This window comes from Coenobita brevimanus, chromosome 80 (assembly GCF_032717465.1).
Source record: "Coenobita brevimanus isolate Jiangsu-jjx chromosome 80, ASM3271746v2, whole genome shotgun sequence".
Classification (NCBI taxonomy): Eukaryota; Metazoa; Arthropoda; class Malacostraca; order Decapoda; family Coenobitidae; genus Coenobita; species Coenobita brevimanus.
In genome coordinates this window covers 3691188-3715802 of record NC_137033.1, presented here as the reverse complement: position 1 = coordinate 3715802, position 24615 = coordinate 3691188, and the positions used below count along the sequence as shown (strand labels likewise).

The 24615-nt window shown below is 41.8% G+C and overlaps 1 protein-coding gene across 1 annotated transcript in view; it reads left to right on the top strand.

The window, feature by feature from the left end:
• LOC145409243 (fibroblast growth factor receptor-like 1) overlaps positions 1 to 24615 on the top strand; it is a gene marked incomplete at its 5' end in the record, with an annotated part of 174839 nt that overhangs the window by 7520 nt on the left and 142704 nt on the right. Inside the window, one exon of the mRNA XM_080279727.1 lies at positions 2346 to 2464. Coding sequence (XP_080135853.1) covers positions 2346 to 2464 — 119 coding nt within the window. The remainder of the gene's footprint in view (positions 1 to 2345; positions 2465 to 24615) is intronic.

Sequence of the window (24615 nt, the reverse complement as noted above, 5' to 3'; positions counted from 1 at the left end):
AAATGTAGATTTTTTTGCATTTTTATCCTAATTCTACTTGTGTACAGTACTTTTCGTGCAGTGTTGTACTTCACGTTGGTCAGTATTGCATTGCAATAGGAAAAAAAATATTCACGTGACCTTTTTTGTGGCTTGATTACGTTATTTTCAAATTGTCTGTATCTTTTGTTGTTTGCATATTAATGGAAATGGTAAGAGCAAGTGAAAATCCTCAGAGATTATACTCGAAGTCGAGTATTGGAAAGGATTTTATGTGCATAAATTTGTAATGTGTTATTTCATAGAAAGCTTGCTAGTGATGCAGATATTAGGTTTATTTTTTCATACAACATTGTTAGGTTCTCCCTCATTCTCAGTTCATTTCTCCACCTACCAAATGAAAGTTAGATTATATAGCACTTGTTGAGCAGGAAACCATTTTGGGAGGTATAGCCAGAGAACTGTATTACTGAAAGCTGGCGAAACATAATAAAAAAACAAACTGGGCTAATATTTGTCCAGGATGAACCAACTTTGTCACGATGTGTTCACCAAAATTTAGGAAGACATTCATATCCCTGACCGTGCCATCATATTATATTCATCCCATTTCAGTTGAACTTTTTTGCCATCTAGTTTATATGTATTTTTTGCAGTCTACTTCTGTATTTTATGCTGATAATATTTTTTAGGCTGTAACATTTACCCATGGCTTTATATCCACACTCGAGCCCAATTTTTACCCAAATTAAAATGGAAACAAGTTGTACATCGACTTTACTGGGAGCGACGTTAGTTTAAAGGTGATGGTGCCGCGAGTTGGGTTAGGTTATACCGGGTTTGCTTACACTCGGTTAGGTTAGGTAAGGTGAGATTAGGTAAGGTGAGATGAGGTCAGGTTCGATCAGCCACGTTGCGTTACAGTAAGCTTTTAGGATGGGTTAAGTTAGGTTTGGCTACATTTAATTAAGTGTTCAGTATGTTAAGATGGACTGACAGTGGACAAGATAGATTTAACAGTTTAAGATAAGTTAGGCTTGAATAGGCACTTAGGAGAGGCTAGGTTAGGTTAGGTTAGGCACTTGTACTATGTGAGACTGTTATTAAATTTGTTAGAGACGCTAGCGAAAGGTTGGGCAAGACTGGTTCAAAGATAGATGAATGGTTAAAATACATTAAAGCAAGCTACATCCGTTTAAGCTGGATTGGCTTGGATTAGGTTGAAGTAGATGGACTTGGGTTTCATTGTGTTACACTGGATAAAAATTAGATACTACAAGATGAAGTGGAGTTGGGTAGGTGTAGGTTGAGTTGGATTACGTTAGAGATGGTTGAGTTGTACTGGATTAAGCTGGGTTGGGTTAGGTAAAGTTAGTTTAAATTACGTAAGGGTATGTTAGACTGGGTTAGGTTAGGCTAGACTGGGTTAAGTTAATTGAAATTGGGTTGGCTTAGGTTAGGTTAGGGTCGGTTAGGTTGCGATGAGTTAGGTTTGTAGGTCAGGTTAGGTTAAGACAAGTACAGTAGTCCAATAAACTAATTTACACCAGGAGTTGATGTTTATGAGCCTGTGGGAATAATATATAGTCCAATACGTGTGTCATAAGTTACGATCTGGCCACTCCTCGTAATGTTCTGCCATCAATACATTTCTTGCAATAGTACCCTGTACACATAACACAGGAGCTCTCTCTCTCTCTCTCTCTCTCTCTCTCTCTCTGCCTACCTGCCTGCGCCCGCGTGGGGGGGAGGGTAATGTTTTTGCCTGTCATTAGCCTCACAAACCTATCACTTTTGTTTCACATGTACCTTTTATATTATCGTCGTGATGTGTAAATTATTTTTATCTGAATACCCTTTTCTACATAGGCGATATCATGCCAAGTAATGATGAAAGACAGCTGATACGAAAACATTAAATTATATCATCCTTGGGTTCTTTGCGGTACACCTGAACTCCATAAGATGTTGCATGGCATGATTGTGTATTCCCGTTTTTTTCTTGGTACACACTGCATATTTATCTTACAGAAATTTTAAGGAATCGTCTCATTTTGTTGTGCTGTTTTGGCCATTTTAAAGAATCCATTGCATTTAATCTTTCGATCCTATACAGTCAGGGTAATACATTTTAATAATCTGTCACTTCTGCTTCACAAACGTCAGTTGATTCCCTGCCTGACGCATCATATCAAAGAGTCACCTGAGGCTAGAACAAGCCATGCCTCTCTCAGTTTAAGGCTAACCGTCAGATATCGGTGAGTCTGGAGTAGGAATGACGGAATATTTGGCAGACCCAGACTATACCACATCCTCACCATCTGCCGTTCCCTGTGCCTAATCCCTCCCTCTTCATCCCCCCACAGACGCCCCCCGCCGCACAGTGCAGCGGGAGTCTGAGAAGAAGACAGTCACGGCAGGCCAGGATGTGAAGCTATCCTGCCCCATCGACGGCAACCCCACACCCATATACGAGTGGACCAAGGTATGTACGCGTCACACATGATCTGTACGTTGCTGAGACAGACATACATACATAGAGAGAGAGAGAGAGAGAGAGAGAGAGAGAGAGACCGGAAGCCAAGACAAAATTTATCGACCTGGTACAATCCAAATATATTGAGGAACGTAAAGTGCAAAATTTACCGTGCAAATATCAATATAGTGGGGGCCCTAAATATAAAAAATAATGCAGCTTTCTGTGCCAACAAAACCCCGAGGCCACACTCTGGGCAAACGGTGCCTTCCATCAGCGGGGTATAATGGAATAAGGGGTAAATCAGCGTCATTGATAACACACCACCCACTCATACTGCTGGCATTATCACGGGTTCCGCGCGACACGCATCCTAACTCTACCACCCCCAACCCCCGATCCCTCTCTGTCTGGTTCTCCCCATCCCTCCTCTCACATTGTCCCTCTCTCCCTCGTTCTCCCTCTCCTTTCCCTTTCCCCTGTCCCTCTCTCGTTTCCCCCCCTCCCCTCCCTCTCCTTGTCTCTCTCTCATCCACTGTCCTCACTCGTTTTTCCTCCCTCCCTCCTCTTTTGTTCCGTGCCAGTTCCTCTTCTTTTCCCTTCTCTCCCTAACGCCTCTCACTTCTCTGTCCGTCTCTCTCTCTCCTCCCGCTCCTCCTTGCCTCTTCCCCTTTTAGTCTTCTCACTGTTCCTTCCCTCTCCTCATCCGTTTCTTTGCTTCACTTCCCTGTCCCTCTTATCGTTTTCCTCCTGTCCCCCCTTCTTGCCTCTGCTCCCTCTCTTACACTCATTTCTCCTCCTCCCTCACGAATTATCACTCCGTCTCCGTCTGTCTCACTCCCCTCCTTTTCTCTTCTTGTCATCTCTTCTCCATTCTCCTGACTCCCCGTCCTTCTCTTCTCTTGCTTCTTCCCACTCTTATTTTTAATCTCCATTCCCTCGATAGACAAGAGTTTTGGGAGATAACTGATATGCCTTGGAGGGTGCAGTGGCCCTGTATCCCAGGACAGCGAGTGAACAACACGCCACAGGCTCAATGGCCCGAGTTGACGAGATGAGGATCTCGGCTGAACGTTTCGTTGTATCTACCCTTTATCTCTCCTCTCTTTTTCGTCCATGTTCCATCCCCCTTCTCTCTCCTCATTTCAGTTCTCCCTCTTATTCTCATTCCCTCTCCTCTCCTCTCCTCCTAACTCACTATCTCATCCTTTCCTCTTCCTTGCATCATCCTCTTCCATCTTTCTCTCTGTTGCTCTCCTACTGCCCTCTTTCATGCTTTCCTCCACTCCTTTCCGTCGTCTGTTTCACCCGCAGTCTTCTCAGTTCGTCTTGTCCTTTTCCTTAATTCTTTCCAGTTCCATTTTTTTCCTTTCCATCTTACCTGCTTCTTCCTCACTCCTCTTCCCTTACTCTTCTTTCCCATTGACATCCCCCTCTCTGCTTTTCCACTGTCCCTCTAGCCCCCTTCTTCTCCCTGTCTCTCACCCACTTAGCTTCTGTTTCTCCCTCACCCTCTACTCCATGTTTCTTCTCCTTGTCCCTTTCTCCCTTAAATATTTTTTCCTTATTTATGCTGTCTCCTTCTTCGTTTTCCTCTTTCTTGTGTTGCATTTTCTCTTATCGCTTCTTCCTCAGCTTCCCTTCATCCCTCCCGTGCTCTCTCACAACGTCTTCCCTCTTGCATCCTTTGTTCTTTCATATTACCAATATTCTCCTTTTTATCTTGGTGTCTGCCATTCCACTTTTTCCCCTTCAGCATTTCTTTTGCTATCATTCTGCAGACATAGTTGGTCAGTGGGTTGCTTCATTCCCCTGCCGATCTGAGAGTGCTTGGAGGCTGAATTCGAATCTAGCCATGGCGAACATTGAAATTAGTTGCTAATTTTATTCTTTCATACACCAGCCTATGTTCTTGTCCTGTCAGTTCATACAGATGGCATGCATAGATTCTGGCACACACAAACATAGTCAATACAACATTTCGACATGCGTTGCTCTTGGTACAAACACCCTTCCTGATTAGTATTTGGCAGGCAGGGCTAATTCTGGCTGTTATTCTTTCTCCGAGATGAAGGTCCGGTTTTGTAGTCCTTTTACGGACTCCTTCGTAGATCCCACCGTCTGTTAGACTTCCTTACCCCTCACTCCCCTCTTTCATCCTTGCGTTCCTCTCCAATTTCCACCTTATATTCTATCTCTCATAGCACTCACTCCTCCCCCTCTTTCCCCTATTATTCCACATCAACTTCTTCCATCACTTCCATTATTACCATACCACTTTAACTCTTCCTTCTGTATTTCATCTCCCTGCACCCCTTCCTTCACATCCATTACCACATCATACCACCCTCTACCGCTCAACCTCTCTCCTTCCCCTAACCTGTCCCTACACCGTCTCTCCACCCACACACACACACACAGCCTCTACCCAGTTCACTCTCCCTCCTCCTTCTCTTCCTCTCCTCACAGGCACTTTACACTTACCTTGTTTCTCTTCCATATACTCCCTTACCCCTACTCACATAATCTCTGCTCCATTCCCTCTCCCTTTACTCCTTCCCGCTCCTTCTTCCCCCCTCACTTCGCACATACCTCTCCCTACCTTATCCTTCTCTCGTATCCTCTCTTACCTCTCCCTACTCACTCTTCCCTGCTCCCTCCTCGCCCCCAACCCTCTCCCCGCTTCCCCCACCCTCGTTCCTCTCCTCCCCCAGTGTAGCGTGCGTGCGAATGAGGGTATTAAGAGTAAGCTATGTGGTCGAGGTGCAGCCATCACCGTGTTCTGACCCCGCTGCTCTTCACGCCACTCTTCCACCCTTCTCTTCTCTACTCTTCTCCTCTCTTCTCTTCTCTTCTCGCCTGCATCTCTTTCAGCCGGAGGGTTTGTGATGCTGTAACCTCACTTTTGGTTTTCACTGTGTTGCATAAACCTCAGTCTGGTTAAAGTTACGTATGTGACTGTGCTGCTTAGGCCTCGGTTCTGGTTTGCACTGTGGGTGACTTGGCTTAAACTTAGAGATTTATTATCAAGTTGACATGCTCTGCTGAGATTTGCAATACGTAAACCTCATTTTTAGTTTGCACTGAGAGTGGCATTTTGTCTTGTACTAGGGTAAATGTTGTTGTAAGCTTCAGATTTGCTTTAAGCTATGTTTTGTTCTACGGGGACGTTTTGTCTGGTGTTTAAAGACTGTGCTGCTCTCAGGTTGGTCTCTCTTTTACCTTGAGCTGATGTTTGTGTCGTGCAGGGACTTACTCTGAAGTTGGGTTGTGTCAGGATGGCTGCACTGTCGCGTTGTCCAGCACTAAAAATATTGTTCATCAAGTTAGGCTACCATCGTGTGTCGCAGGGTTGCGTCACTGGTGTTTTACCTGCAACCAGAACACCATATATTTTTAGTCTGACTTGCGTTGTTTTCAGTTTTGGATGTCTTGTTATAATATGTGCAGCGAATGTTCTAATCGTTTGTCTGGTACGATTGTTACATGGCAGGCGCAATTATTACTTGTACCTTGTCGGGTACATGTTTTGTATGTCTGACATTCATTTACCATGTGTATCTGCTAACTGTGTTGTGGTTTCAGTTCAAGAACCTGCTTTGCATGTCACATACCTGTGTTGCAGGTTTATTTCATGCATCTATATTTAATGTCGGGTATTTTTTTTGTTGCGATTCATCTGTTGTTGTGGATGTAGTTCATGAATTTGTATCTTCTGTAATATATTTGCGTTGTGTGTGCCTTTCAGAAATTCGTATCGTATTAACAGATTATGCGTTGTAAGCCTTGTACCTGTGTTATGTTTGGTATTCATTTTAAGTATCACACCTCTAATATTTTGTGTTGTATTGTGGGTGGAGGCGGTGGCTCAATCAGTAGAGAGGTGGCCTGCAGTCCTCCCGGACCCAGGTTCAAATCCCCGCTGGGGCAGGAAACAGTTTAAGGATCTGAATTTCATAAAAGCAGACTTCGAGGATCTACCAGAAGACCCCCCCGACATGTAAAAATACCCCCGCTAATACCAATACACCAGTCCTGAATAAGACACCCCTAGCATGTATTCAATATGGACGGTGGGTGTTAGCGCCGAAATGGTGACATGTAGAGGTGTATGGTATGTAGGAGGACTACTGGGCCTTGGGAGCAGGCTGTGAAGCCTGTGCCCAGAGTTGGACACATTAAAAAAATAAATAAATAAGTTAAAGAACTGACATATCAGGCTGGTTCTTTCTTGTAAATTTAGTATTTGTGTTGTGGGTTCATTTCAGAATCGTAATAGCATGTCAGATATATGTACTGTGGGTGCATTTCCGGAATCTGAAATGCACGGCAGGTATGTGTGCACCATGCCGTGCGTTGCATGTACTGTATTGTGCTGTGAAAGTGGGGCGGCCCGGAGGTGTTGCGTGGAGGTGGAGGAGGTGTGTGTGTGTGTGTGTGTGTGTGTGTGTGTGTGTGTGTGTGTGTGTGTGTGTGTCGTGCACAAACTGTATCAGTCCATCATGCCCGTGGCGTGACTGTCTGGGGACACTGTAGCACCCTTGATGGTTCTCTGGATAACTTTTCTTTCTCCAAACAAATTGATTTTTTTTTTTTTTTACTGCTTCGGGATACTTTTACTTTTTCCGCTGCTTCAGGTTGTTTCCTTATTCATTTGTCTTCCTTCATTTTTTTTTCTTTTACCACTGACCAATGTTTTTACAAGTTGTTTTGCTTCAAGATATTTACTTTTTTCCTTAACTGATGGTGTAGAATATTTATTTATTATTAATTTATTGATTTATTTATTTTTGTTGCTGACAAGTACTTGCGGGGATAAATTTGCTGATTAATGTTTAAAACGTGTGTGTGTGTGTGTGTGTGTGTGTGTGTTCCGTGGTAATTATAATTTTTCGTAGCCTGAGGATATGTATGCGTTTTTCATCTTACTTCATGTAATTTACAAGTATCTTTTCTTTTTTCCCTGTATTGCGTCAGAACACTTGCTAATACTTCTTTAAAACCGTGCATTGATGACGAGTTTTTTTCTTTTCTTTTTTTCAAAGTATTACGTGTTTCTTTTTTTGTATCTGATTTAGCATATTGACGCGGTTGGATCCAGATATTATTTTTTTTTTTATTTTTTGATGTTCTAGGCTGTTAACGATTATTATTTGTTGCTTCACGATGTTTACTTCTTTTTAATGTCACTCCTTGCTTTTCTTGTTTCATTTTTTTTTTTTCTAGGATACTAAACGCTTTTTTTTCCATACTGCTGCAGGATATTTATTCACACTATTTGACATCTGCCTTCTTTATGTTTTTAATTATTGTAGTCGGACACTTACTTGAATACAATATGTCGTTTTTTTTTTGTGGAAATGATTTTAATTATTTTAAATATGATGATAAATTGCAGCATATTCACGTATTTATTTCCACACATAGCATCAGACTTCTTCGCTTTTTTTTGTTTAGATTTTGTAAATGATGTGTTCAGAGTCAAACATTGATTTCCGCTTCCATACTCCTCTCATCGTTTATTTATTCTCTAATATAATACATTGTACATTTTGTATACTGCGAATTATTGCCAGCATATTTTCTCATTCAGTACGACCTTAGTGCATTAAATATTATTAACCTGTAAATCGAACGCCAGTAAAGCTATGTAATATTCAAGGTATCGACACTGGCTGGAGATTAATAATTGTTGCAAGACAGACTTCGAACGTCACAATACAAAGCACGCTATCGGCCATGCTAACCTCTTCAGCAGGAGGATGTCATATATGTTTCATTTTGCTGCCACCAAATTATAATTTTCCTTGGAGTAAGGCACTAGTACTGATGATGTTAATGAACGTTATATACATCCCCTCCAGTGCCAAAGTCTCTCCTAAGCTGCACGGGGGTGGGGGGGGAATCATAGCCATAACCAGACTATAAAAAATAAAAAAGGTCCATTACTGGAGTGAAGGTGTCGACTGACCAACATTCATTTGGGATATTTGTATAATTAACCCATTGGCTCCCAGAGTTCCTGTGCGAGGGATTTTGCTGGAAGAGTACTAGGCGTACCGCCCTCCGCCTATCGGCTTATAGTGGCAAAGCTCATAGGTCCCTACTCCGGGGTTCCCTTCTTTATTAAATTTTGAAAATGCCCGGCTCCGTCCTATATTGAGGACAAGCGGCATAAATGGGTTAATCCCTTCAATGCCATGATGCATTTTTTTTTCCATTTTATCTTTTTATATCCAAATCACTCTATTCAGAATAGGAGAGGCTTTTCGAACTCCACAGATAGATATGGCCTTAACTAAAATGTAACACAGGTTGGTGAAGGATGGATGAAGAATACGTGAGGTAGAGTCCAAGTTTATTCCTGACTAGTTTTGTTGTAAAGCTCTGATGAAGCTTTACAGCGAAACTAGTTAGGAATAAACTTTCACTCTACCACTTGTATTCTTTATCCACCATTCACCAGCCTTAATTAACACCTTCACGACTAGGGATCTTTTCTAGGTCACATCAGATCTTCTCTTGGCAGCTTGATTAAAAAGAGTATTACGTCAGCGAACTGATAGGGTTAATTAGGACAGTGACAAAAAACATTTAAAACGTTCTTGACTTTCGTCCAGGGAATGTGATATCGAAGCACCCAGTGTTCCAAGTCTTAGCCAGTAACCAAACACATTTTAACTCCCAAATGCAGGAGACCCTCATTTATAGTGTATTCTTCATGCAGTCTGACGATTTAATCCAACTTAGAACTCTGTGATCATGAAGGAGGTAATGGGTAATGATGGCTACAGTACTGTATATCTCACCCTCCAATCCGAAATCTGACCTGGATATAAACCTCCAGAGACAAAGAATAAATACAAACTATTTCATCGTAGCCTCGTCCCTTTCAGGCTCTAAGATGCTGCAGCCAGGAATACAAACACCGATGTGATTTGTATTCCATCACTTGGCTTAAAATAGTCATATAATCTATGATTTCCTTAATGGTCACTGATATATTTATCACCTAAAGCAAAGAAGCCAGCGAGTCACGTCTTTCATAACATTTGTCAACCATGAAGGTAGACGGTAGCAAATAATTTCTACCTTCTGTCCATCCGTGGATTGGTACTGTAAACAAAAAGTTGTTAAACTGTTCCACACATGCGCTTTTAGCATCTTTGAATCCACAGAATCCACACCTTGCACCTGTCCAGCAGTTAACCAGTGAAGGTAAATCTGACTGGTCCTTCTATCCCTCCCACATCCTTCCCACGCTTGGCCCACTCGTCGGCTAATGAATCCAAAACTGCAGTATCATCCACAGCTTCCTCTGCTCTATGGATCAGTGAACTCAAAGCGCTCAGACCATTCACTGATTCCCCACGTACGTACAATTTATATCAGTCATCGAATCATGGTCATCAAGCCATTCCAAAGCTTGTTCCCATTGAGCGATGAGCAAGCAAACCAATCCCACCTCTGTCCCATTTCTTGGCAAATAACACCAGTGCCATCAGACCATAGAAAACCACCATCCTTCTTGTTGACCAGTGCATTGACTCTCTTCAGCCCCGTGACGTATATTGTTTAATTCTTGCCATCTCATGACGATTTTAATGAGCATAGGAGCGTTTTTTTTTTTTTTTTTTTAATTGGAAGGATTAGATATTCCCGTTCATTAACCCCTTCATTACTAGGGAACTTTTCAAACCTGAATAAAATAATCTGTTAGAAGGAAGAAGAATTAGAAATAACATCGCCAGGTTGAAGGGACTAAACCATCTAAAGCCATCCCCTCCTGTTGATAACTGCGCAAAAACTAGCAAACTATTTCCAGCTTCCCTCTTACCCATCGACTGACAACCGTATAGTGTACTGCACAATGGATTTTGTGAACAACAGTGCCTTTTGTCGTCACGGCATGGTCAGCATATCAGGCTGAGGAATCCATCCTACATGAACTCAATCATAACATAAGGAACTCTTCCTTATGATACCCTATTTAAACTCTGAACATATTTTAAAATACAAATTTATAGGTCAGTTTTCATGGCTGGATCATTGTATTATATTGTGAGACACCTGAAGTGTTCGGGTACTTTTTTGTCGGATGCACCATACTGGTGAAAATGGTTTTCTAACCGCTCATCGACCCATCAGTTCCAGGCTGTCACACCATCATTGCATTTTCCTGTTCTGTCGACCAAATAACTCCGAGCTATCACATTATTCCAACTCTTGGTATCATAATAACATAATCAGTTCTCTGAAACATGGCATACGTTAATAAAGAACTTGCTAGTTCATAAAGTTTTTATGCACTAATCACTTTCCAGTAAGCGTACACCATTTCTTCCGAGTATTATGTTTGCAGTTTTTGACATAAAGTCTTTGTTTACGGACATACCTTTGGATCATCCTTACACTCCCCCATGACGACGACCAGTGAAGTCAGAGGTATTAAACCATCCAAGTTCTTTCCCATTCCGTTGACCAAGAAAAAAAAAAATTCAAACCACCCCGACTCTTTCCCATTCTTTTGACCGGTAAACCCATATAGAACATATGATTTTAAGCTTTCCATCTCCATCCCATTCTGTCAACCAGAGAACACAAAAGAACCTAACAAATTCAGACCACCTCGACTCTTCCATATTCTACCGACGAGTAAACCTCTCAAAACTGAAAACTATGAGAAAATCCAACTCATCTTCATTCTGATGGCCAGTGTGCTCAGAGTTACTAGGTGTCCCCTCTCTGTCGACTAGTCACTCCCTTATCAAACCATCCAAGCCCTGCCTCACTCTGTCGACCAGTGAACTCAAAGCTAATCAAATGAATGAAAAGCATTCGGGAGCCAGATGCTAATTTCCCGCCAGAATATGCTGTTGGCCACTTCCAAGATTTTGGCCATATCTTGATACCCTGAAGGTCTCATGTTGATAGCTCAAGCTGTTCATGAAATATAATGGTGCTAAAGACGGGCGATAAAAACTATTCGGCCTTAGGCAGCCACTTTTGTGACCTTGACCATGACCCCGAGTGCCCATTTTCGATCTCCTCAAAGATTTGGGCCATATCTTGATACCCTTAAGGTTTCATGTTGGTAGCTCAAGCCGTTCATAAGATATAATGATGCTAAAGGCGGGGGATAAAAACTAGTTGACCTTTGGCAGCCATTTTGGTGACCTTGACCTTGACACCGAGTGCCCATTTTCGAACTCAGCCAAGATTTTGGCCATATCTTGATACCCTGAAGGTTTCATGTTGATAGCTCAAGCCATTCATGAGATATAATGGGAACAGAAACGCGCGCACACACACACACACACACACACACACACACACACACACACACACACACACACACACACACACACACACACACACACACACACACACACACAGAGGCAGGCTAAAACATTATCGCTCCGCCTTCTATAGTCGGGCGATAATAATTAAATCAGACCAAAGCTCGACCTCACTCATCCAAACAGCGAATGTAGCCTATATGAGCTTAACGGTATCAAGCCTTCCCCAAAACATACCTCCGTCAGCCTGTGAACCAAAATGAATTCAGTTTCATCAAACCTAACCTGACCCAAATGAATTCAGTTTCATCAAACCTAACCTGACCTAACCAATTCCAACAATCTAACCTAACGTATCCCAAACTAATACTCCGGCCGACGCCGCCACCACCACCACCACTACTGTGAAGTGCGTACAATATAATTATACACAGGCGGCAGTTTATACACTGACACTGAAATGTGGAGTCCCAAAACATTACCTAAACCATGCTGTTATAGTAGCATGAATAGTAGAAACAATATATATATATATAAATATATATATATATATATATATATATATATATATATATATATATATATATATATATATATATATATACCAAGCCAACAGTTTATACAACGCGTTGGGAGTACAGAACTGCTGAAGAGTAGAAACAGCTTATGCACCTGGCTGACACTGTCTAGCCAGTGGATAGTAGAAACATAATGCACCAGCCGAGCACTGTGCGATAATATCTCTGAATAGAAGAACCTGTTTATATTCGTAAACCAGGACAGCAGCTTATACACCAACCTCTGAATACTAGGGATGGTATAAGCGTCATTCAAACAGTGTGCAATAAAGTTTGTGAATAGCAGAAACAGTACATATGCCGATGTGGCAGTGTAGAGACTGTAAAAATAATTTATACATCAGTCAGACACTATGCAGTACAGTTCCTGAATATCAGAAACAGTATAAAAACCTGCATAGCATGCAAAATCTGAATAACAGAAGCAGTATATGCACAAGACTGACAGTGTACAGTAGAACCTCTGAAAGATAGACACAGTTATGCATCAGGCTGGTAGTTTATGCAGCACTCACATTGGAGTCTCGGAATAATAGAAACAGTATATTCACGTGCCAGACAGTTTACACACGAGGCCAGCAGTGTAGAGACTATGAATAGTAGAATACATGTCCTTGCCCACCTCCTGGATTGTGTATGCTCGCTTGGAGTGTGTATTGACTGCGAGCTTCATGTTGTGGGGAGGGGGAGTCCGGTAGTTCATTTTGGTATTTTTGTTTGGTTTGGTTCATTTTTGCTTTTTTTTTTTGGCGTTTATTTTAATCTTAGTTAATTTAGTACGTTACTTTGGCACCTGTCATATAGTTTTATTATTGGTACTTTAGTCTTGTATTTCTGGATTTAGTTATGTGTATTTGTATATATTTCATATTAGGTATTTTGGTATGTTTCTGCAATTTTTTTTTTTTTTTACATTTGTCGCGTTTTTTGCGTGTGTATATAATTATTCGCATATTTCCCTTTATCACACATTCTTTCCTATTATGATGACTAACCCTGCCTTCTCATCTGTACCTATATTTGTCACCTTTTTTATTTATATACCCACACATATCTTAGCATTTTTCACATTCACTCTAATATTTGTCGTAATTTCGTGTTGCTACATTTTATTTTTCTTCACATGTGTTTTTATATTTTCACTGTGGTATTTTTCACATTTATTCTAGTACTAATGACATCCTGGGCATTTTTTCGGTTATTCTGTTCTCATTCGCTTAGTTTGTTTTTCCACTTTTCTCGCTGAACGTATTTGCCACTTACTTTCGGGTGTATTCTGTTGACATCTCATATTTTAAACTTCGTCCGATTTGTATAGTTAGTTTTTTATTTATTTATTTATATTATATTTTTATTTTGTACAGTTATTTTTATCCAAAATCTGTACCAGTGTTTTAGGTGGTGGTGCGGAAGGGGGGTTGGGGGTCTATGGGAAAGGGGGCAGGAGATTGATGGTATGTTGGATATTTTTCTACGTGTTATTCGCCCGGTGTGTTCGTCCGTTTCATTGGGTTGGCCGCTCTGGTTCTCGCACATTTATTTTGTTAGTCTTCTCGTCGAACATTTTCATCTTTTCCTCTTGTTTAAACCTGTCACTGCGATTTTATGAACTGAGGCCTTGTATACTGGCAAATCCCAGACGATTTTATTCAGATGATAGAGTTCCTAGGCGACAGAAAGGTTCAAAACGTCTCTAACATATTTACTGTGGCGGTTGAACTGAACTATTTATTTTCGCTAATGCCTAATGATTCTGTATAGCTGCGAGCATCTGTACGAAACTAATGGGTTAATATTATCGTCCAGTATTTCCCTCCACTGTTAATCGTCCAGCATACTTGTACAACATTTTTGTTTTGTTTTTTTCAGTTTTGTATTGTATGTTCATCATTCGTTCCGTTGTTTGATCATTGCCTTGTAGAGGAAAATTATGTTCATTAGTGGCATCAGAAATTTCATATAACACTTTCATTCACCCTTTTCTGTGTTTTCCCCAAATTTATTTTTTTCCTTTTTCGGTACTTTTGAGCTGTAAAATCACTCTCTCTCTCTCTCTCTCTCTCTCTCTATATATATATATATATATATATATATATATATATATATATATATATATATATATCATCCAATCCTACACCGCCCCATGAGGAGCGTAGGAGCCCGGGGCTAGGCAGTTGGTCTCGACATTTAAGATGAGAGTGACCAGCCTCACTCATCCCTGAGTGGCATTACGTGAGCAGTCAACCCCAACCACCCCTTCACCGGCTCAATCCGACTGGAACGCAGTAATTATCCACTAAACCACCATGTGCCAAAATTTGGTTATATGGTTACCACCCAGCGTAGTAAATGGTTTCCTGGTGTACAGGAAACCATTTGGCTTGTCACTCATGTAGAGTCACCCACAGGCAGAAGGACAAGGAAAGAATGAAGGAAATAAAGACAGAAGAGGGAGTGTAAAGTCACCCGTAGGCAAAGGGACAAGGAAAGAATGAAGGAAAGAAAGACAGAAGAGGATGGAAGGAAAGAAGCATGGAAGAGGAAAGGGCAGACACCCGAAAGCAGCACTACATCGAGTGAGTGGATGGTGAGTGCCCTCACCTACCACAATATTTATATACAGTATATATATATATATATATATATATATATATATATATATATATATATATATATATATATATATATTGTTACGGAACAGAGAAAGATAACGTACACTTTAAGTGAGAATACGAAGAGTCACTACTGTCCCGTAAAGTTCCAGGTTCAAAACAAAAGAGTTAGGTAAAATTACAAGTTAAAGTTTAATGCTCAAACTAACAACAAAACATTCAGGACTCATAAGGATAATGTAATGGCAAATAAACAGGTTAAATATATGGTTAACTGCAATAGCCTCTATTAACATGAAATTAGCAAGAGTAAATTTATCTAAGTCAGCCCTGATGAAATGAGATACCAGATAATACTCAGTGAATGCCAGATAAATAATTACAGATACAAACTATTATCAAAAATGACTGACATAAAGATCCATACATGAATTACAAAAACTTCACTAAGCCTACAAATTAAACTTATGCTATACAGTACAAGAAAAAATGCAACAACAGTTATACTCAAATTACACACAGCTGCTAGATGGTTGGAGACTTCTTGAGCACTCACAATAATAATATCTGTACAGGGGAGGACAGAGATGTGAACAAAATGAGGAGCAGATCTAAGTGGCAATGATGCAGAGACTGAGCTCATTATATAGGGGCCAGCAGAGCTTGATACAACTTGTAAGGACGCGCAAATGAAGCCATGGGGACAAAGAGATGACAATCCCGCAAAGTATAACAGAGATGTCGACTTACTCTACTATAACGGTAGAAGGGGGGGACTGAGGCAGAACACTCTCGTGATCAAACATGCAGCAACTGTGCGTTAAAATTACATAAAGGATGATGAAATCATAGGCTATGTAACACCTCCCCACAAAGAAAAAAGAAATTTACGAAGGAAATTTCTTATGACTAAAACAATCTGTCTAAAGTCTAGATAAGCAATCTGCAATAACATTTTCTTTCCTAGTGTTACAAAACATGAGATCTCCCTAGCACGTTCAGTCATAGGTACTTGCCAGTATCCCTTTAACAAATCAAACTTACTTATGTACCTAGCCTTTCCGATCTTGTCTATGCAATCTTCCACACGAGGGAGAGGGTAAGTGTCTGTTTTGGTTATCTGATTAACACGTCTGTAGTCGATGCAAAGCCTCTGTGACCCACCTGGCTTAGGGACTAGAGTGACAGGAGAACTCCACTCGCTCTGACAGGGCTCAATCATCTTGTGGTCCAACAGGTAGCCAAGCTCCTTCTGGATGAGAGGAACTTTCACTGGGTTCACACGGTAAGGAGGCAATTTAATTGGCTTTATGCCTCCAACATCGACATCATGCATCAACACAGTGGTTCTTCCTGGAGTGGCACGGAACACTTGCGGGTACTCCTGCAGTAATGCCGAAAACTCCTGCCTTTCCTTGGGTGGTAGATGAGAAAGCTTAGTCTGGAGATCATTCATGATATCAGGATTCTTCCCCAAACTATCACTCAGGCTCATACTGCATGGGAGAGCTTCACTTGCAGACTCGGGTGGAACAGCTACAGTGCAGACTGGATTATTTTCGTCCCGCCTGTGATATAACTTTAGCATGTTGATGTGACATAGTTGCTTGCTCTTTCTACGATCTGGTGTGGCGATGACATAGCTGACATCACTGAGTTTCTTCTCCACGAAATAAGGGCCACTAAACTTGGCTTGAAGAGGTTGCCCATGAACTGGTAGCAGAATCAAAACCTGATCTCCTGGCTGAAAGTGGCGTAACCTGGACTTCTTGCCATACCAAGTCTTCATCTTCTCCTGAGCAGCTCCTAAATTCTTTCTCGCCAGCTGTAAAGCAGTGGACAGCCGTTCTTTGAACTTCATCACATACTCCAGCAGGTTGACGTCATCTTCCTCCGACAGCCAGCATTCCTTGAGTAGCTTAAGGGGTCCTCTTACTTCATGGCCAAACAGTAGTTCAAAAGGTGAGAAACCCAGTGATTCATTTGGAGATTCTCTTGCAGCAAACACAACGAATGGAAGACCTTTATCCCAGTCTTTCTGATGTTCCAAACAGTATTTCTTGAGCATCGATTTGAGTGTTTGATGATATCTCTCCAACGCTCCTTGGGTCTGGGGATGGTAAGCTGAAGACGTGATCTGGGAGATGCCCAACTCTTTCAGAGACTGCTTGAAAACATTTGACATGAAATTACTTCCCCGGTCGGACTGTACCTCCTTGGGCAGACCAAACTTTGTGAAGAACCCTAGCATTTCCTTAACCACGTTCTTTGCTGAGATGTTTCTAAGTGGAATGGCTTCAGGATAACGAGTAGCCATATCAATCATTGTCAACACATAAGAAAATCCTGAAGAAGTCTTAGGAAGAGGGCCCACAATATCCACCAACACACGGGTGAAAGGCGCCTCAAGAGGAGGAATGGGAACTAGAGGTGCAACCTTTTCAGTCTGATTACACTTCCCTACAACTTGACAGGTGTGACAAGACTTACAATACCAGGAAACATCCCTGAAGATACCTGGCCAGTAGAAGTGTTTCAAAATGCGTGCCACAGTCTTCCTCACTCCAAGGTGTCCTGCCAAACTGGAATCATGAGCCACTCGAATGATATCCTGCCTACAAACACGAGGGATGACAACTTGATGTACAACCTCCCATTCACAGTCGGCTGATGCTGTTGGGGGTCTCCACTTCCTCATAAGTACTCCTGACTTTACATAATAACAAGGAGAAGCACCGGCTGACTCTTCTTCACTGTAACCAGAGTTAGCTAGACCTTTCAACTCAGGGTCAGCAACCTGCAACTCAACCAACTCTTGACGAGACAAATTATCAACACTACGGGGTACTGCCTCATCTGGTGAGTGGTCCAAATTAGCAAGAAAAGTGTCAGCTAGGATAATATCATCATCATCATTATCCTCTAATTCACCAGTAACTTTAGACTTAGCCCTAGTGACAGCACATGCAGGGAACACATCAGGGACATCACAATCCAGGGACACAGCCACTGGCTCACTAGACAACTGAGGAGCTGGACACACTTGACTTCCGCCAATATCATTTCCAAGTAAGAAAGTTACACCTGACATTGGGAGTGTCTCAACCAACCCAACCATAACAGAACCATTAACAAAACCAGACTCTAAATTCACTCTGCACAGAGGAACAGAGAAGTAATTATTCCCTACACCTTGTAAGATTACAGTTTCATCAGAGGAATTAAAATTAGAGCCTAGAACACTGGTCAGCATAAGGGATTGGCAAGCACCTGTATCACGATATATTTGAACTGATTTCCTGTCATTACTGTCCAGAGGACTGACAAAACCATCAGACAGGAAATTAGCACATGAACTCTTGAGAGTGTCACCCACGTTACTGCTCAAAAGAGGAGCTCCATCATGAGAATTTAAGTTACCCCTCAAAGCAGGTTCAGTTAACTCAGTTAAAGAATTCTGGGAACTCTCAAGAGTGGACACTAGACCAATTGACTGAATATTTAAAGACTCCTTTTGTTCACATCACGTTGTCTCCTGAAACATCTCTCCGTAGTATGACCAAGCTTACTACAATAAGTACATTTACTTTTCTGAAATCTAGAGGTGAAGCTGGTATTTACTTCCTGAGAAACATCATCTTTATTCTCTTTCCTGTTACCTGTACTCTGAGTAGAGGCAACGTACTTACTCTCAGCTTTCCCTTTTTCTCTAGAATATCTCTTGTGAGTGAGAACATACTCATCAGCTAAAACTGCAGCATCAGACAAATTATCTATTCTTTTCTCATCAAGATATAGGCTTACATCTTTACTAATACACCTTTTGAAATCCTCCAGCAAAATCATCTGCTTAAATTTACCAAAATCAGAATCCACATTCTTAGAATTTAACCACTGCTCTAACAGATCTTCTTTGATTTTTGCATACTCAAATATGGGATTGCTTATCTTGCTTGTAAGTTGTCCTAAATTTTACTCTATAGGCTTCAGGAACAAGCTCATAGGCCTTAAGAATCAAGCTCTTAACTACATCATAATTATCACATTGATCCTGAGGCAAAGATGCATAAGTTACTTGAGCTTTACCGGTGAGAACAGTTTGAAGGAGTACTGGCCAATACTCCTTAGGCCAATTAAAACCTGTAGCTACCCTCTCAAACAACTGAAAATACTTTGTTAAATCAGATTCATTAAAAGGAGGGACAAGTTTAACATTTTTAGCCACATCAAAATCATCAGAGCTAGATGATCCAGTTCCACCTTGTTTCATGCGATACTCATGGTCTGCCAGAATCCTAGGAAGTTCAACTTGTGCGTGAAACTCAGCCTCCTTAACATCAGCCTCCTTAGCACGTGCTTGAAATTCAGCTTCTTTAGCACGAGCCTCCTGCAGAGCTAGCTGTAACTTAGCTAATTCAATCTGCGTTTGCTCATTTGGAGGAGTTACATTAAACAAGCTTTTATTAATCATGCCAACAATTTGATCTTTAGAATGATGAGAGTGAACTGCAATTCCCAATTGTTGAGCAACAAGCTTAAGTTCATTCTTTGTTCTGTTTTCTATATCACACACTGTTTGCACATTTGACAAAAAATCTTTGGCTTCATCAAGTGTAGAAATAGTAGCCATCATGAATATATCACAGTCACAAAATATCAAACAATATCCTTATGATAATATCCTGAATATCCTGATATGAGGTCGCCAAATTTATGTTACGGAACAGAGAAAGATAATGTACACTTTAAGTGAGAATACGAAGAGTCACTACTGTCCCGTAAAGTTCCAGGTTCAAAACAAAAGAGTTAGGTAAATTACAAGTTAAAGTTTAATGCTCAAACTAACAACAAAACATTCAGGACTCATAAGGATAATGTAATGGCAAATAAACAGGTTAAATATATGGTTAACTGCAATAGCCTCTATTAACATGAAATTAGCAAGAGTAAATTTATCTAAGTCAGCCCTGATGAAATGAGATACCAGATAATACTCAGTGAATGCCAGATAAATAATTACAGATACAAACTATTATCAAAAATGACTGACATAAAGATCCATACATGAATTACAAAAACTTCACTAAGCCTACAAAGTAAACTTATGCTATACAGTACAAGAAAAAATGCAACAACAGTTATACTCAAATTACACACAGCTGCTAGATGGTTGGAGACTTCTTGAGCACTCACAATAATAATATCTGTACAGGGGAGGACAGAGATGTGAACAAAATGAGGAGCAGATCTAAGTGGCAATGATGCAGAGACTGAGCTCATTATATAGGGGCCAGCAGAGCTTGATACAACTTGTAAGGACGCGCAAATGAAGCCATGGGGACAAAGAGATGACAATCCCGCAAAGTATAACAGAGATGTCGACTTACTCTACTATAACGGTAGAAGGGGGGGACTGAGGCAGAACACGCTCGTGATCAAACATGCAGCAACTGTGCGTTAAAATTATACGAAGGATGATGAAATCATAGGCTATGTAACAATATATATATATATATATATATATATATATATATATATTATATATATATATATATATATATATATATATATATATAATTTTTACCAGCAATTTTGCCCAGTATTTTCAGCCAAAATTCCATTCATGTATCAGTTTTGTCCACTAGTTACCTCCAGTTGTTGTTGTTGCTTAACCTCAGTTCCTCTGACCGAGTACACCCGTGATGTACAAGTAGGCAAATGCTTCTGTGAGGTCGTCCAATAGGTACAATACAGTACATGTACCGTGCAGGGACCCGACACCCTTATGGTAAACAGCGCCTCACCAGGGTCGGACCAGGATCCTTCCCACTGCTAAGTGCTGAGAAATATGAGGAGGTTTGGCTCCAGGGTGGACGTCGCAGCTCCTTCACTCCACCCAACGTACACAGCGTTACCACGTGTAGGATCATCATCAGCGCATGTTACGTCTTGCAGTGTCGTTCAGCAAAATCTTCCAACAGTTACCTCAAGTTGTATTGCATTTCCCCGTCCTTGTCCAATGGTTACCACCAGCAATTTTGTCCAACAGCATCATCCACAATATGTATCAGACAGTTAGGGTCAACAATTGCGTCCAACTTATTCATCCTACTTTATCTTGCAGTGTTATCCGTCATACTTGTCCAGCAATAACGCCCAACAATAGTGTCCTACAGTTTACCCATATTAGCCTACAAAATCATCCATCGTTTTTTTTCCCTCAGTTACGTCCAATAATGTGGTCCAACAATTTCTTGGAAGGTTTTCGTGCGACACTGGGTGGCTTGGTGGTGGACCCCGGAGGAATGGCAGCCCACCAGTAAATAAGGAATTCATGGTTATGGTTATTGAGGTTTGTGTGGGGAGGCGGGGTGAGGGGGGTGGAGTGGGAGGTGGGGTGGGGGATGGAGGGGATTTGAGAGACGAAGAATGGAGGGGAGGGAGGGGAGGGGATAGTGGTGGAGATGGGGGATTAGAGGGAGGGTTGGGGTGTGACGGAAGGGAGGGAAAAGGATAGTGGTGGTGAAGGGTTGGAAAGAAAGAGGAGAGGAGAGAAGGGGAGGGGGAGAGATAGTGCTGGGGGGAGGGTTTGAGAGACGGGAGGCGTGGTGGGATGGGAGAGAAGGGGTTAGTGTGGTGGAGGGGGGTTGGGGAGAGGGATGGTGTGGTGTGAGGTGCTTAGTGGAAGGGACGGGATAGTGGTGATGATGAGAGATGGACTGAGAGATATGGCGCAGAGATGTACAGTAGGTAGGAAGGGAGTAGTAGTAGTAGTGATGTGAGGTGGGAGAAAGGGATAGTGTGATGGGCTGTTGTTGGGAGGGAGTGGAGATGGTGATGATGGAGTGAAAAGAGGGATAGTGTGGTAGGGGAAGGAGGGGAGGACTAGTGGTTGAGGTGAGGGGTCGGAGAGGGAAGTGGTGTGGCGATTGGAAGAAGGGGATGGTGGTGATGGAAGTGAGGGAGGTAGAGAGAGGGGTAGTGTGGTGCGAGTGAGTGGATTGTGCTGAGGGTGGGGTATGAAGGTATGTGAGGTGATGTGGTGTGGTGAGAGAGGAAGGAAGGAAGGAGATTGTGGTAGTGGTTCAGGGTTTGAGAGAGGGGAGATGAGGTAAAGTGTAAGTGGAAGGGGGTTAAGTGTCATAGTGGCGGCGAGAGAGAGAGAGAGAGAGACGGTTAGACATTGGTGGTGATGCTAGTGGTGTTAGGTTAGGGAGCAGAGGTGAGTCAAGTAGTGGAGATGATAATCAAGAAGAAGAGCTTTTATAAGGGAGCAGAGAAAGTTATGAAGGGGAGCAGAAGTTAGGGGAGAGGGTGAAAGTGGAGAAGGGTGAAGATTGTGAAAGAAAGGGAGAGACTGGCGGCGGCGGAGGAAAGGTGAGCAAGGAAGGAGGGACGGAGTGCTGGGATGAGGAAAGCGATGGGGAAGAGGGAGGTTGTCGTTCAGCTGAGGGGAATTTTGAAGGAGGGAAGAAATTATGGGAATGTGGAAGAGAATCTGGATGAGGGAGAGAGATGCTGAGATGAAGGAGCGAGATTTGGGGAGGAGAGAAGGTGCATTAGTAGTGAAGGAGGGAAACATGAGGAAGGAAAGAGGGAGAGAGAGATTTGGGGGGGAAGAGAGGATGCATTGGTGGAAACGAAGAGGATTACTAGGAAGGAAGGAGGAAGAGAGAGATGGAAATGAAGGAGAGAGGTCAGGGAAGAAAGGAATGGAATGGAAGAATGGTATTAGACAGAGAAGAAGGTGGTAAGGAGGAAAGAAGAAAGTTTCGTAAGGAAGTGGAAGGTGGTAGGGATGAAGGAGAAGTATTATGAAGAGAGGGGAAAGGGTGATGGAGTTTTAAGAGGGAAATTTGGAAGGGAAGAAAGATAAGGGAACAGAGATAAAGTTTATAACGAAAGCATGGAAGAAATGGATGGGCTAATGATAGGATAGGATGAGAAGCGTAGTTCAAAGAGAGAGAGAGAGGGGTGGGGGATGAAGGAATATGTGGGTATGTGGGGAGTAATACGAGGTAAGGGACAAAAATGAAAGATAAAAAAGTTGGAGACAGAGAGATGAAGCTGGGACTGGAGTAGTCTACGTGGAGAGGGTGTGCGTTGCTGGGGAGAAAGGGGATGACGTGGGTGAGATGGCGTGTATGAATTTTTGATGTGGTGAAATAGAGAAGGACGGGACGAAATGCCAGAGAGGAAATAGTGAATATATTGTACTAGGAAGGATATTGATGTGAATGTTATTCCTATATTTTTTACGTGTCAGTGGGAAGAAATTTAATTCTCTCTCTCTCTCTCTCTCTCTCTCTCTCTCTCTCTCTCTCTCTCTCTCTCTCTCAGAATGAAGAATGTGTATTGCATTTTAGTCTGTCAGTATTGACATTTTACTCTCTCTCTCTCTCTCTCTCTCTCTCTCTCTCTCTCTTTATATATACTGTATATATACAGTATAATATATATATATATATATATATATATATAAAATAGGTATGCAGAAAAAAATTCATAAACATAGTCACTCCCTAATGGAGCCACATATATAAAGGTACACTAAACCATTACATTTTTTTCCCGCACTGTAAATATCGTCCCTAATTCATGTCGCATTGTTAAGCCAGATGGATAATACTTGGTCACGCACGCCTCAGTAACAGAATGGCAGAGGGGAAAAAAAATAACGATAAATGGTGACACACGATGGACGACCGAAGAAATATGTCGAGTAAGATTATCGGTTGCAGTTTTGGGAAGGGATCAATTCATACCAGACATGCTCCATCATCTTCGAGGGGACGGCACAAAATAAGTCACCAGAATTCTTGCTAAAACTTTCGTGCCTGGAGTTTAAATGGGAGCAGGTGGGTTGGGATGTAAACGGATTGATTGTTGGTGGGTAGGTGATTTGGCGAGGGAGGTGTGCTTTAGTGGAAGAGTGGAGGACTGAGGTGAAGATTGAATGGGGGTTTGGGAGAATGAGGGGAAAGAATAGGACTAGGTAAGGAGTGGATGAATTAAAAAGGGTTGCTTGGATGAACAGGATAGGTGGTTGGATGTGTAGATGGGAGAGGTGTCCTTGGAAAAGGGAATGAGGAAGGAAGAAAGACTGGATGGGGAAGTAAGTGGATACGGAAGGGGTACTCGAGTGAGGAAGCTGAGTGTTTGGATGGATGAGTGGGAGGGTTGATGGGCTGGGGAACTGGATGATCGAGGCAGGAGAAGAGACTGGATGAGGAGCAGGTGGATAGGGAAGGACTACTTGGAAGGAGAAGTTGGATGGGTGGGTGAGTGGATAGAAGAGGTGTGTTTTCATGGGAAAATGAGGGAGTGAAGAATGGATCGGAGAATGAAGGAGGGATGGGAGTGAATAGAGAAGTGGATGGGTAGGGAAGTCAACTCAGATGGCGAAGTAAATGGAAATGAGAAAAGTGTGCTTGGATGGAAATTTGAGTGGAAATGAAAGTCAGTAGATTGCTAAGAAGTCAGTTGGATGGGAATGTAAGTGGATTTATAAGTAGATGGGTAGGAGAATAGTGTGCCTGGAATCGGGATGTAACTGGATTCAGAAGTAGATAAGTGTGCAAGTGGAGAAGTGAGTGGCTAAATGTGAATGCAAGTGGACATTAAAAAAAAAACAAGTGTGAAGGGGAAAAGTATGCTTGGATGGAGATGTG